The sequence below is a fragment of the Stegodyphus dumicola genome, chromosome 6 (assembly GCF_044657685.1).
Source record: "Stegodyphus dumicola isolate Sdum_Otavi_A_Nest chromosome 6, ASM4465768v1".
Classification (NCBI taxonomy): Eukaryota; Metazoa; Arthropoda; class Arachnida; order Araneae; family Eresidae; genus Stegodyphus; species Stegodyphus dumicola.
Window position 1 is genome coordinate 54,915,737 of NC_140773.1, and position 15,528 is coordinate 54,931,264.

General features: G+C 31.0%; 1 protein-coding gene across 3 annotated transcripts in view; it reads right to left on the reverse strand.

The window, feature by feature from the left end:
* LOC118199904 (protein FAM219A-like) overlaps nucleotides 1-12,627 on the reverse strand; it is a 45,840-nt gene extending 33,213 nt beyond the window's left edge. The window contains exons 1-3 of one of the 3 annotated variants that reach the window (XM_035371783.2): nucleotides 12,142-12,624; nucleotides 11,913-11,996; nucleotides 4,935-5,112 (exon numbers count right to left, since the gene is read on the reverse strand). In XM_035371783.2, the coding sequence (XP_035227674.1) occupies nucleotides 4,935-5,105 (171 nt within the window). In that variant the 5' untranslated portion in view covers nucleotides 5,106-5,112; nucleotides 11,913-11,996; nucleotides 12,142-12,624. Of the gene's footprint in view, nucleotides 1-4,934; nucleotides 5,113-11,912; nucleotides 11,997-12,141 lie in introns of all 3 variants that reach the window. The other 2 variants (XM_035371792.2, XM_035371775.2) reach the window with 2 other exon arrangements.
* Nucleotides 12,628-15,528: the final 2,901 nt, after the last annotated feature.

The window sequence follows — 15,528 nt, forward strand, 5'->3', positions numbered from 1 at the left end:
TATACAGTTGTAAATAAAAATGAACAAACTCAAAATGTTGTTGAGGAAAACATTAATCCTATGGTGCAAGAAGCATTAAATGGATCATATACTGAAAATTGGCATAATGCCATGCTTTCAGAATATAATTTGCTTGTTCAAGAAAAGGCTTGGAAATTAGTAAAAAGACCTGAAGACAAGAAAGTTATTGGTAGTAAATGGGTTCTTAAATTAAAATATAATCACGATGGCATTATCGAAAAATACAAAGCTAGGCAAGTTGCTAAAGGGTGTGCTGAAATCTACGGTCTAGATTTCACTGAAAACAACTTTTTCCCTGTTGCTAGATTACGTTCCATAAGAACAGTTTTAGCCTATGCTGTAGAACACAGTCTCAAAGGCTACTAATTAGATTTTGTAATGGCCTATGTAAATGGAAATTTAGATGAAGAAATACACATGGAAATTCCCGAAGGTTTTCGCAATGAAACTAATTCAGATAAAATGTGTCTTTTAAAGAGATCATTATACAGTCTTAAAAAGTCAGGACGTCAGCAGTACAAAAAGTTGGATGAAAAATTTAAATCTATGAAATTTAAACTTCTTAATTCAGATAATTGTGTTTATATTAAAAAGATGTCTAACAGTGAAACTATTATAATTGTTTATGTAGACGATCTTATCGTTTTTACTGATTCTAAGCAAACATATGAAACAGTTCTTGATAGTTTAGCTTCTACTTTCAAAATGAAAGACTTGGGGAAATTACATTATTGCTTAGGCATATAATTTTACCAAAATGAAAATTCAATTAAAATTTCTAAAAAGAAATACGTTAATGATATTTTAAATTGGTATAATATGCAAAATGCTAAATCCATGTCTTCACCTATAGATAAGAGCAAAAAATTATCAAAAGAGATGAGTCCTAAAAACGAAATTGCTGACATGAAAATACGCTGTGAATTTTTTTAAGTCAATTTAACAACAATCCCGGAAAAGAACATTTGCATGCTTTTAAAAGAATACTTGGATATTTAAGGGGAACCCAAGATCAAGGACTAATTTATACGAAAACAGGAAAACCACTCATCACCTTTGTGGATGCAGATTAGGCATCAAATGTCGATGATAGAAAATCCTACACAGGTTTTTTATATATATTAAGTGGTTCAGCCATAACCTGGGAATCATGAAAACAACGCTAGCTCTATCTTCAACGGAGGCTCTGTCTGAGGCCGCCAAAGAAACCGTCTACCTATGTCATTTCCTGAAAGAACTGAGTTACAACACAGAAAACCCAACAACAATATACTGCGACAATCAAGGAGCTCAGAAAATTACCAAGAACTCAGTGTTTCACTCCCGTACAAAGCACATAGGTATTTGCCATCATTTTGTGCATGAAGTATGTGAACGTGGTGAATTGGATGTGCAGTACATAACTACCAGTGAAATGAGAGCTGATGTGTTAACCAAACTCCTGACTCCAGTTAAACATCGAAACTGTTGTACAATTATAGGACTGAATACTGTTTAATATGTATTTTGTTTTTGTTTTACTTTTCAGGAATAGGAAAATCAACGTCGAAAGGGGGTATGTTGGCAACCGTCGTTGATTCCCTTAACACATGCGCATGATAAGCAAGTTCTCTGTTGCATAATACTTTTCTACGTAGTTAGCCAATGTCAACGGTGAGTATTGCATGTAAGCAAGAAGTGCAAGGAGCACTGCTCCAAGCCCACATAGCCAAACCTACATTTCTCCTGAGGTTCAAAGGAGGCTGCCTAGCCAGCCACCCTCATGAAATTAAAAAGTTATAAAACAAAACATAACTTTATAAAAAAAATATTACTGGTGAATATAAACTTATCAGACCTAAGGTGACTATCAGACCTTGTCCATTATTAATTTAAGCCCATGCATGGATTTTAATTTGCATGGCTGCAGTTAATTTTTGGCCAATATTTCCCACATTGTCGTATGAAATTCTTTAAGGATCACATCTAAGCTGACAGATATGTTCATAGCTTATTTCAAGAATTTAATTGATTTGACAACTAATTACAGAATAAAACAGTTACTAAAAACTAAAAATGTTTTATTTTTTATATTAATTGTTTCATATACAGTCAAAAGTCTTTAATCCGGACGTCCATAATCCAGAATGATCTATAATCCGGACCTCAAAGCTACAAACTTTCTGCGCATGTGCATAAAACCTTTACGCATGTGCATATGCCTTTACAAATGTGCATAATACATTTACGCATGCGTGTTTAATGTATAACGGATGGTATAAGCTAAGCTAAAATTATCTAATTATCTCTTTCAGTTAATGTTGCAGATTACGTTGTTCCTTAATCTTCTAATTGGATCCGGCTTATTATTTTTTGCAGACTGTTAAAAGAATTTTATAAAAGTAAGCTTGAACTTTCGATTATGTCAAAAAGACGACGCAGCGCGCAATGAACTGGAAGTTGATCTGTCAGCACTATCCTTATCTTCAGGGCAGATGTTTTTATTTTATTCGTCTTATAATTCCTTATTAAATGTAGTATTTCATCTCGATGTACTCCCGTCTTTGATATCATTTAAATCAAATTCCTCGTCATTATAAATATCACAAATACACATCAAATAGTTTTCGGGTTGCAATTTTCTAATTTCGACTAATGCGTAATGTATGCTTTACGCATGCGCGCATTGAAAGAAATGTTTAATAAAGTAAACAAATAAATACAAGGCCTTTTCTTTTTTGTAAATTTTGATAGCCTTTAGATCATAATTGCTCTTTATTTCATAAATTATGATTTCATATTTTTAATTTTATAATTTCTGCATACCATCTTACCAGATTTAAAATGATGATCTATAATCCGGAAAAACCGATAATCCGGAATTGCCGAAGTCCTGACAAGTTCAGATTAAAGAGTTTCGACAGTACTAGTTTTATGCGTCACTTTTTTTTGTAACATTAGTAATTGAAAAATATTTCTTTTACAGGTATAATATAAAAATTGGAATATATGTTTATTTTGTTTATCTAATACAGTACAAAGTCCGTAATCTGGACTGGTCGGGACTTCGGGGATTCTGGATTAGGGATTTTTGCGGATTATAGATCATCAATTTAAATCTGGTAAGATGGCATGCAGAAATTATATAATTAAAAATATGAAACCATAATTTATGAAATAAAGAGCAATTATGATCTAAAGTGTATCAAATTTTACAAAAAAAAAAAGCTTAATATTTGTTTACTTTATTAAACATTTCTTTGAATGTAAGCTGTTTAAGTTGCTTCGTTGTGCTAATACTTTCTCTTTAATTCTATAAACAGACATGGTACAACTCTAATATACGCCCTAATTTCACCAAATGTGGCAATATGTGTTCTGCGCTGGTTTTTGGCGCGATTGCGTGTTCTATGGCAACCCTGTTGACGTTGAAAAATCTTTCGCTGGAGCTCGTTGGTTCGCCCTCTGTGTCTGAGAAGATGGGAGGGAAAGATAAAATGGTAGTTGTTGAATTGAAGTTCGGCAAAAGGAAATATCATTGTGGCTATCCTGTTGAGTGGTAGTGGGTATTTGTAAGTGTGGAAAGAGGGTCTGGGAGATTATTTTTAATGGCAGTGCATGATAGAAGTAGGGATTTGTGATTTTATTTATTTGTGAACCATAGTATAAATTTTCTGGATAGTGTGTCTGGCTGTTATGTAAATACGATAATGATTACGTGGCGGCATGTTAAAGGCGGTATGAAATTTATATTTCTGCTATTCGAAAACGCATTAATTCATGGTAAGTGCATTTTATTTTATCCTTGTTTTTATTTTGTAGAATGTTATGTTCATTGGTTCTTTAGTATGAATTTCTGTCGTTATTGTTGTTTTTTTAAATTGTTTGAAATTTATTTTAGTTTATTTTGTTGTTTAGTGTCTAGACTGTGCAATTCGTAGATGTTTTTTAAAGTTGAAACAGAACGCTGTGTACATGGTATTATTTGAAATTTATTGTTTTTATGTTATTTTATTAAAGCGAGGAGTGCGTAGATCGTAGATTCCTTCCTTGCCTAAATTGTGCAATTCGTGGAATATTTTTAAAGTTTAAACAGGATGCTGTGTACATGGTATTCTTTGAAATTTATTGTTGTTATGTTAATTTATTAAAGCGAGGTGTGCGTAGTTTGTAGATTCGTTCGTTGCCTACATCGTGCAATTCGTAGATGTTTTTTTAAGTTAAAACATGTCGCTGTGTACATGGATTCTTGTCAAATATTTTTGGTTAGAAACTTTACGTTTTTGCTATCTAAATTTTTTGTTTTTGTTTCGGATTTTTAGCTAAATTGTGTGTACAAAACGTAGTTTTTGCATGTGCAAAAACCACATTTTTGGAGACATTTTAGGCTAAAAGTTCAAAATGTAGACAAAAAATTTAGATAGTAATATGGCAGCGTGAATTTTCTCGCCAAAAATATTTGGCGAGAAATTTGGCGACTTGAGGGCGCATATCAGAGTAGTTCCACAGACATAATTTCTTGTTCAGTTACAAAGTTCCACTTGTAATTGCTGTGTCGAGAATACCAACTAACTTGTCAATCGAAATTTTTTTCGTTTTCAATAACCTCTCCGTCACTTTCTTCACTATCGGAAGCGCGCATGGGTAAACGCTTTACTGGCTTTATACGCATGCACAGCGGATGTGCACATTAAACGTGCATGCGTAAGTTTGTGGCTTTGAGGTCCGGATTATAGATCATTCTGGATTACAGACTTTGTACTGTATATATATGTATATGAAAAAAAAGGTCTTGATGAAAACATGGCCAGTTAAAGCACATATGCTATGGATATGATGAAGTCTACTAGAATATCTACATGTAAAATACTATTTATGTTCATTATACAGTTGTGATGAAATATCATAATGTACCAGATATAATTAAAACTCACCATTGATGGATTACTTATAATTTCTGTAGATTCAGTGTTTAAGTCATCACTACAAGCAATCCCGCTTTCTTCCTCTTTGTTTTTATCTTGAAGATCTGAAGATTCACTATTGGCACAATGATTCAAGTTTAAAGCAGACTTAGAATCACTATCAATACCACTATCTTCCATGTTAGCACTAAAAATATAAAATGAAATGTTATGAAACAAAAGTATAAAGATATACTTGAATTATGCATAAACTAATCAAAAAAAGAATCAGACTTAATTTATCTTTTAATACCCATGCAATATACAGCAAAGAAATAAATGAGAGTGGACAGAGTGATGGAGATATTAAATACATTTCATGATAGCACATTCACTATTCTGTATTCATCTGCACAAAATATATTGATGCAAAATAGTCAGAAGCCTATCCTGAATTTTTATAAGAAGCATGCTGCTTAAAACAAAATTTTTTAAAACATTACATTAATGAATGGAAGTTATCATTATATACAAATAATTGGAAGTTGGCTATAAATGCTTGCATATGATCACTGTTAAAAATTATATAGCAGTTAAAAGCATAGCAGCACTCAAAGAAAAATTTAAATTTTAGCAGTTTTAATATCTGGAAAGAATGAAGCACATGGAATCAGGTCCAGAAGATCATAAACAACAGTTTAAAGAAAGAATTTTTCTATTTAAGTTTCATTAATAGCTTTTTTTCATTAATATTAATATTAATCTTTTCATTTTCATTAATATCATAGAGTCATAATTCAGTTTAGCTTAGTTTATGCTGGGCCAGCTAAACACAGAGAAAAACAGGGTACAGTCCCAGAGTGCATATATAATCAAGCCCTTTGGGGTGGCAATTTTTAATGTGTAATAAGAGAGGGTATTTTACATATTTGTGTGGTTACCTAGTAAATGTCTGCTTTTTCCCTATTTGGGTCAGTGGGGAAATGTTTCCTTAAGAAATCGTTTACACCACAGTTACGTATCAAAAAATTGTGTAATAAGTGTGCATATTTATTTAAAATAATACAGCAAAGTCCCACATTGACATTCCGAATAACTCGACAACATTTTAGGAACATTTTAAATATATCTCTAGACCAATCAGAGCAAATATTGCATACAGTATCCATAATTATAAGTATGTCTTTCCTGTTCTGTTTAAAGATTTGAGTGTTCTTTTTTTGTAATTTTTCCACTTGCACATTCTGCCATTAATTCTTGGAACTGTCTAACAAATTTCAAGATATATTGTAATACTTTGCAATGCTGTTTGCTTCTTTCAATGATATGAAGAAAGTCAGGTAGCAGCTAAACACAGCTGGCACTGGCTCACATTCTTTCCTATTGTTGTGAAACGTTAGGAGACTTGTCTAAAGTTTTGTGACTGCATCTTATTGTAAACTATACTACACCAGTTCATTGCGGGTATCGTTCCTCAGTTCACATTCAGACGTACGAGTGTTAACATATTTTTGGAAACTTTAGATATTCTGTGAAGAGAAAATGTTATTTGAAAAGTAATGAAAACAAACGAGCATGACAATGAAAATGAAACTAAATGCCTTAAAGAGACTGGACAAAATGGGAATGGACTACTTTGATAGGGTTGAAAAAGAAGAGGTTCAAAATAGAGTCTTGGTGTGTGAAAAGAGCATGTACGGATAGTTTAAAGGAATGAAAATGTATGAAAGGTAGTGAATATGAAAAGTGAGCTTAGTTTATGCTGGATATGCTGGAGATGCTTTTTTCTCGTTCAGGCAGCAAAGAGAACAGAAAGCACCCACTTTAATACCAATTTTAAAAGAAAAGACCTAAAATTTTATGATGAATTTCAAGGAAAGCCTGGATTTACTGCTAGTGAGGGCTGGCTCAACTGATGAGGAAAAGCTATCTGCTAGCTTGAAAAATGCTGCAATAATCAAGGATAATTTCCACAAACTAATTGAAAAGGAGGGTATACCTGGAGATCAAATTTATAATCGTAATGAGACCAGTCTGAATTTTCGAATGCTACCTTCGAAAATGCCAGAACTGGGTTTAATTTATTCTTCTATCTGCTATTTCTTAGCTCTGCCATATTGTTTTATAGTATATTACTTTTTAAATTTGTACAGTAACTGATATAATACACTTTACCTCTTCATACTTGCCAACCTACGACACTCAAAAATCGGGAGAGTTTTTTAGAAATCAGGAGATTTATTTTCAATGACAAAAAGATTTTTAAATCATAAAAATATATTTTTAATAATGAATTACCTTCAAATTGTTACTAATTAATATTGAAAAGTTCCTTTACAAATTCTTAGATGCAAACAGAACATTCTGCATTAATAACTTTTTGGTCCTTTGTTTGCACAGAAAAAAAAATTTACTTTTCGTTTCTTTCAATAGAACTCATGTTTTTTGTGTACGAATGTACACGTTGTCCCTGTGTTTTTTGTGTACGAATATGTTTGAGAACATCAGTCCTTCCACCGTGCGAAATCGAAAAATAGCAATGACAAACAGCACTCATCACAAATGCATTATATTTCCTTGAGGAAATACTAGAAGGAAAAGTCATCTGTGTACGATTTTTGAAAAGTACATGAGTATTTTACCTTTTCCACAGACATAACAAATACAAAATATCGTAATTTCTTAAATTATTTCTCGAAAGCATGAACGTTCACACAGGTTAGTGACAAGATGAATGAAATAACAATCTCAATCTTGTTTGTGCTCATTCTGTAATATGTGCCAGATGACACGCAATGGCACTCGATGCTCATTGGAGAAATGGAACATGACGTTTTTGGACACGTGCTGTTAACTCACAAAGCGTGCCATAACTTCTCAATGGTGAAACTACTTTGGTTTTCTATGCAGTCTAGAGAAAAACCAAGTGCTTTTAGACACCCCAAACCACTTTTTTGGCGACGCAAATAAGGAAGTATTAAATCAAGCTACATGAAAATAGCGAGAACTCTTTTAAGAATAAGAGAAAGTCGGGAGAAATATGTTGTAAATCGGGTTGGCAGGAGAATGGTCGGAAATCGGGAGTCTCCCGCCTAAATTAAGAGAGTTGTCAACTCTGCATGTTAGTGTTAATTTTTAAAATAATTTTTACTTCCTTATACGAAGTAAAGGAAGTATTGTAATTGCCAAAATTTTCAGGTGTCATATTTCAATGAAAATATTCATTTTGACTGCTATTGAATGCAATTTAACTATGTTTTTGTGCGACATCTGTACATAAGGACAGAATAAAAGACTTTTTTTCCCAAAACAGGTTGCAAAAAGCATTTAAAATGGATTCAGAAGAAATTTTTTTTCATTACATCTGCTACACCTAAAGCTAAAGAAGGTTATGAGTAAGTGGAGTTTTCAATAAAAACCCACTCCTGCCAATTCTTCAACGAGGATAATATTGCAGTGCTCTAATAATGCTGCAATTCAGCTGTATAGCAAATTACCGGAAACTCATTTATTTGAGCTCTGACGGAACAACCATTTTACCTAGAAACTGACAAGTATCAGAACCAGGATGTAGTACAATTTAAGTCCTTATTACAGTAAGATTTTTTTTTTTATCTTAAAAATAGATACAAACAACACATTACTAATTCTGTCTTTATTCATTGTAATTATGACTTAATTATCAAACAGTACACAATGCAAAAACAAAGACTTTTCTTTAAAATCATAAATTACTAAAAATCATGAACTGGCTAATTTTCTTGCTTTATGCAGTATAAAAAGATTTCATATTTTTATCTTCACATGTATTACACATGCTTCTAAACTAACATTTTAATTTTTTTTTTTCAGAGATTAAAAGGTAAAAGGATTCTATTGAATTAGATGCTTTAAAAGTACCTACACTTCATTTTCAGTTATGCCTCAAATTTAATGATAAATGTGTGTTGGAAACATCAGAGTCTGATAAAGCATGGTAAGCTTAGCACTTTGATCTTGAAAGCAGAGACAAGCACAGCATCAAAATTGCTAAATTCTCCCACTTCAAAGGACAATAAGTACTTAAAAGTATTTTTTTCTTTGACTATCATGGAATGATTTATCAACATGTAATGCCTTTGCATAAAACTCTGACTGATTAGTATTACATGATAACATTAAGTATACTGACAAACATGTACTAAGCTCGGTGAATATACTGATACATTAGCACTTACATTAGAATAATTCATGCTTTTACATTTCCAATACTTTTAGACAGCATATGGCTAAAAAAAAAGAAAAGAAAGAAAGAAAAAGAAACAATTGTATTACACTTACCATATCCATAACACTTAGTTCCATGCAACTATTATCTACTCTTTCATGTAAAATCAAAATTTCAAAACTAAATTTAATTTATCGCTAGCAATTCTTGAAGAAGGCAAAAAAGAATTTAAAAGTAATGTTAAATTTCTAGCATGTATTCCAAGAATGGCACTTACCACGTCACTGATAAAAATGCATCGTCAATTTTGCACTATTTGATATTACAGTATTTATACAACAACGAGAAACTTTACGATGAAAAAGAAAAGTACCTATCAATGAGAAATTTAAAGTTATTAAAAAAAATTACCACCCTCACGATGGATGTTGTAAAAACGTTCAGAGTAACAGTTTGATATGCATTACAATTAACTATACTATGTTACAAAGTACCATGATGGCTGTTATTTAAATTAGAAGTCTGCAAGGAATATAACTATCAAGAAATTGATTCTGTCTGCTTTATTAAAAGTTACAGTATACTCAGCCAAAGAAAAAACTAGGGGGGGGGAAAGAAATATTTATTACATTGATGAGATTTTTAAATGCCAGAAGGAAACACCAGGAAATTAAAAATGATTGTGAATTCTAAAGCACCAATGACCTGCTGATGAGGGCAATAAATTTATTTTGTTTATATTTATTTTTGCTATCTATTTAACTAGAGAGGCATGTTCTACATGATTACAATATATAATTCCAGATTTTCTTTATGATCAGGATATATTGTCCGAGGAGTTTTAAGAAAAAGCACAAAAGGAAAACTCAAGTTTACGGTACTTTACATTATATACCTGCCACCCTTTTCAACCCCTATGAGAGAGAAGCCAAACACATGCCAAAATCAACTGATAGCATCATCTAAGGACAATGTGCATATGTGAACAAGAACAATGCAACTCACACATACATATTACTATAATAATGATGCCAAAATGTGTGGCAAGTGCATAAATAATGGAGAAGTACCAAATTTTCATTATGAAACATTATCATGTGAATAATAAAATAAAATATGACTGTAATTTAAATCTTTATTGCTAAAAAATCAAGGTGATAGAATTAAATGAATTCTTAACTACAATAAATATCTCTTACTCGCATAAAAAAATTTGTTAAACTGAAAGCTACAGGAAATTTTACTCTCATACTAAGTATCAACAAAAGATGTCATTGCAACTTCCAAATAGTATGCATAAAACATTATAATCTATGTAATTAGAAATTGACAAAATATTAACACAGAGCTTAAATCAATAAAATCATATCTGCACAGAATTTAGTATACAAAATTCAAAATCAAACGTTCAAGAAATTTTTATAATACTGAAAGCTTTGAAGTTAACATTCTCGTTTATTCCTAAGGAGAAAAAAATATTATTTTACAATTTATTTTCATATGACAAAAAATAATTTTATAACACACTTAAAAAGTTATTTCGGCTAACAAACAACCAAAAGAATTAGTACAACGATATATTTTAATCAGCAGCTTCCAAAATATAATGCTTCCTGCCAACATTATACATCAGGAATTAAATTCAGAACTATACAGCCTAGTTATGTAGAATATTGTTTATACATATCAACAAATTAAGGTACTTCTTTTATATTAAACTGTGCTTTGAAGTTTGAAGAATTTATATTATATTTGCAATCCATATGCTTGCATGCACCTTGAAATATATCACACTTAGCAGAACTTAATAAATTAAAGTACACTGATTTTTTATAGGAGAGGAATATAATGCAGGTTTATTACATGTATGAAACATGGACATACGGAAAAAGGACTCAATATGTTATAAGCAGAAGAGCCTGACATAATGATTTAAAAATAATTTCCCTTATTATTTATTTGCATATTTCAAAATATTTAAATTTAGCATAAATATTATGAAAAAAAAAACTTTTAGAGCACTTGAATGAGTATTTAAAAAGAGAAAAAAAAATTCAATATATTAAGATTACAAGTTTATTCTCTGAAATTTTAGATGACAAAAACAACTGAAATTTATATGGCTCATAATGACAGAAAGAATGACATTCAAAATTTTGAAATTTAAAATAAAATTTAAATGCAAAGCTGAAAATAATCAATTTTCTCACAAATTAAATGCCTACTTTTTGTTGAAAATACTCTTATCTATTATAAATTCCTTTTAAAGTTATGCAAAGTAACTTTAACCAAAGTTAGTTTTAAAGTAATTTTACAAATATTTTTTAAACACCTTTTAAAGTTATGCATAACAATTTTAATCCAAAATTTTTCAAAACTACACATATATATATTATCAGTATATGAATTTTTTCCCATGTAAAGTATCAAAAAATAAATGTTGGTCATTTACAACGTTATATGAATTTAATACCCAAGGAAAATTAGGATAAAAGATTCACTGAAAAGCAACAACCATGATAAAAGTTATTAAATCTATATAACATATACTTCGTCCAAAATTTAATTACGTCAGATAATTTATAAAAATGACAGCTAAATTAGCTATTAATTATAAAAAATCTATTTATTTACATTTATAATACGAAATTATAAATTAAATGTTTGACAGAATATTTACTCCAGTGATCATTGAAATCTCTTCTAAAAAGCAAATATTACATCATATTATATAAATGAATACACAGTTATAAATAATGGTGTACGTAAAAATAAATTGGATACAGAAATCATACACTTACATATAAACTTTTACATAAGGAAAAGCCAAACACCCAAATTTTTTACATAACGGAAACCACTGTTAATTTGATTACAGAAGCTACCTATAAAAATAAAAAAAAAAAAAAGACTTGGATCTAGTGATTATCAATTATCCTTAAAAAACTCGAAGCTTAAGGTAAACAAGAAGTACATTACTGATAATTTAATTACTAATAAAAATAATTTGATAATATAATGGGACCTCACCAGCAGCAAAGGCGAAACTCACTTTCGTCTGCTCTACATTTAACTAATTTTTAATATTCTTTATTCAATTAACAGTTATGCCTGCCTAAAAAAATAGTGGCTAATTCTTCGTATTTATGTTGTAATTATAACTGAACTGCTTGTGCAAAAACAAGTCTGAGATCAGCCACAGAACTAATCCATGATTATACTCAGACCACGGAGTGTCCCAAACCTTTCGGCATATTCTGAGCAAAACAAGCCATATAAAAAAAAGTCATTTTGCCAGGCGGCAAAGAACATAATCGAAAAATTTGTAGTTTTTTTTTTTTTTTTTTTTCGCATAGACAAGGTGCGCAAAGACGGATTTTTCATCCTGTTTCCTAACATTAGCTAAATTATTGCAGGCAACTAATGTATCAGTTTTAGTTAAATACTATCTTCATTTGAGTGGATGCTGGAACAGATAATAAATGCAATTTCTAAGTGATGCTCAATCAGTATAAACATAAGTAATTCCTTTTATTGTAGCATTCATTCTCTGGCTTTGTATAATTTTCTTGAATTTTTATCCTAATGACATATTACTGGGTTCCATTATTACTGCAAATGCCACAAAATGCATCCATGTGCATATCTCGATTAGGCATCCTAGAGACCCAAACGCGACGTTTTTTCAGACAATTTCTTTATTATAATAAAACAAGATAAAAAAATTTATATCTGATTTGGTCACCTTAAAATGTAAACAGTTAGTCCCTATTCTTTGAAATCTAGTAATCAGAATTTGCTGGTTTTTGTTTGACATTAATATGAAGTGGCAACATAATTTAACGTTCTTTTGTAACTATTAAGATTTGCCGAGTGGCAGTATCAATTAACAGTTATTACCAGTTAGCTTTCCATTATTTTTGTTTTGATTCTTAATTCTTCCTCTGATGGTTATACAAAAAAATTGGTGACCCGGGAGTGATTTGAATACGCAACCTGATACGGAGATCCTCAATTTATTCACATCCTCAGTCACAAGATAACTTTATCAAATAATGCTAACTCCACCATGCAAGTTGTACTCGACATTGAAAATGCCTTAAATCAAACAAATGTTGGATTTTCACCCGAATCAATCAAAAAACTGCATCTTCTACTTGCAAAAGCCATCAATCAATTAAGAGAATAAGAAAATGCTCAAGTTAACTGCAATTATCAATGAACTCAAAAGTTCTAATGAACTTTTACAGAAATAAATAAACGACTTGAAACAATACTGCGAAGCTCATCAAACTGGAGGTGAATTCTGTAAACAACGGAACGCCAACTAAGAGGAGTCTTCAGATTCTGAGAGCGAAAATGACGAACCAAATCTTAAAACTAATAACAAATTTAAACTTCTCCAAACCGATAATGACTCAATGAACTTAGGTGATACTGTAGAAGACCACCAACCCACTTCTAGTCAACTATCTATACGTGCCATTATTTCAAAAACTACCAAAAAGGAATTCTCTGAAAATAAAACCCAAAAGAATGGAGTTCCACCCATAATAATAATGGATGCTATTGTTAAAGCCGACGAATTTTTTGCAAATTAAGTGATCAAACTGGAAGAAAGATAATGGGCACTCTTAAAGGAAATAGACTACAAATTGAATCCCCAGATCTATCTGACTATCACCGCTTTATTCTCAAAATCATAGAAGAAACACGTCTTAAAACCCATACCTTTCTTCTGTCTGAAGAAAAGTGATTAAAGTCGTAATCAGAGGCCTGCCCGCATGAACCCCAATTATATTGTGCAACAACTAACAAACCCAGGACTTAGAAGAGAAGGGCTATCTCATAGAGCTTTTCCCCCTGAAGCAGAAAGTGAGAAGTGATGACGTAGCCATGATGACACTGAGCGCGCCAATATAATTCACAGCTTGGAAATTAGCATTTTTGAACCAGCGTTTAAAATGAGCTGTGTGTGAAAGATAGCTATAATTTGGAAGAGGCAATGTTACTGCTTTATGCATTTTAGACTGAACCATTAAAAAATTTAATAATGCTTACTCAATTTTAAAATAATAGATAAAATGTGCTACTCTTTTAATATAAAGTTCCGTAGGTTTTTTTTTATTTTTACTTGCAGGTTTTTTTATTTAATGCACGTTTATTTCTAATCATTTCTTTATTTGCATGCTAACTGAGAGAATTTTTATACTGCTTCTAAGATAACTATAATAGCAGCTATTTAAATTTACTCAAAAAACAACTTTACATTGACATAGGTTTAAACATATATGACATATATGGCAACATTTCTGCTAACCTACGTTTGATTTTTTGCCTAATTGTAAATTTTAAATTGTTATACTTCTCTTCCGATTCAATATAACAGAAATTTTTTAAATAATTTTGTAATTTATGCTTATATCTATATTACAACTAAATAAATGTATATAAGCTTGTTACCTTAATTTTGACAAAATAGCTTTATTCAGAGTACCTAAAACAGTTATTTAATTTTTCAAAAGTGTGAGTAAAGGAAGCAGGTCTTTTTATGCCAATTACTTTGATGTTTTATACTATTATATTTTATCTAGAGTGCTAATTTAGCACAAAATCTAATCAATAATTAGTTACAAAGGATACAATAAGAATAACTTTAACAAGTACTTAACAAAATTAATTTGTTAAATACTTGTTATTCTCGTTGGTACTATTTTGGTACTATTCATAATACCGAAGATATTATCGATTAACTCATAGAAGTCAGATGCTTTCTGATTTCCTGTGGGGTAGAGTATACTTTTTGCGGTACTTTTTGAAAATAATGTTTTCTCTGGAGCGACTTTTTGTCTCTCGTTTCCCTTGACCATTAAATAATTTGGTTTTAGTTTGTGACACAATTTGATTTCTTCTCAATCTCTGTTTAAAACCTCTTTACTAATATCAAAATTTAAAACAGTTACATCTGTAAGGATCTTAAGTTTTACTAACGTTTATTTTATTTTAAATCTTTACTATCACTTCTTATTTTCTACTTCCGGCCAGAATTATAAGCGTGAAGGATTTTATGCAAAGTTTGTCTGGCGAACGCCAAGTATTTAAGTGTGGCCTTTTTGCCAAGCGAAAGAGAGAGGAAGCAGTGAGTTCGAAGCAGGCCGCTTACCTTAGAAGTTACGCAGTTGCTATTTGCCTTCCAGGCCAGAGGTATTAATCCTCTTGATAAATTAAACGTATTGTAGTGTTCACAGTCTCTGTGCTACATACGCTTCCTGTTATTATAAGGTCAATCTTATTCTAAAGTTAAGTTAGAGTTTAGTTTTATTTTGATATCTTTTACGTTAGACCCCGAGTGGAGGGTCATTGTATTCCGAAGTACGGAAGTCATTGTATATAAAGAAAAATAAAGGGTTTTGTATA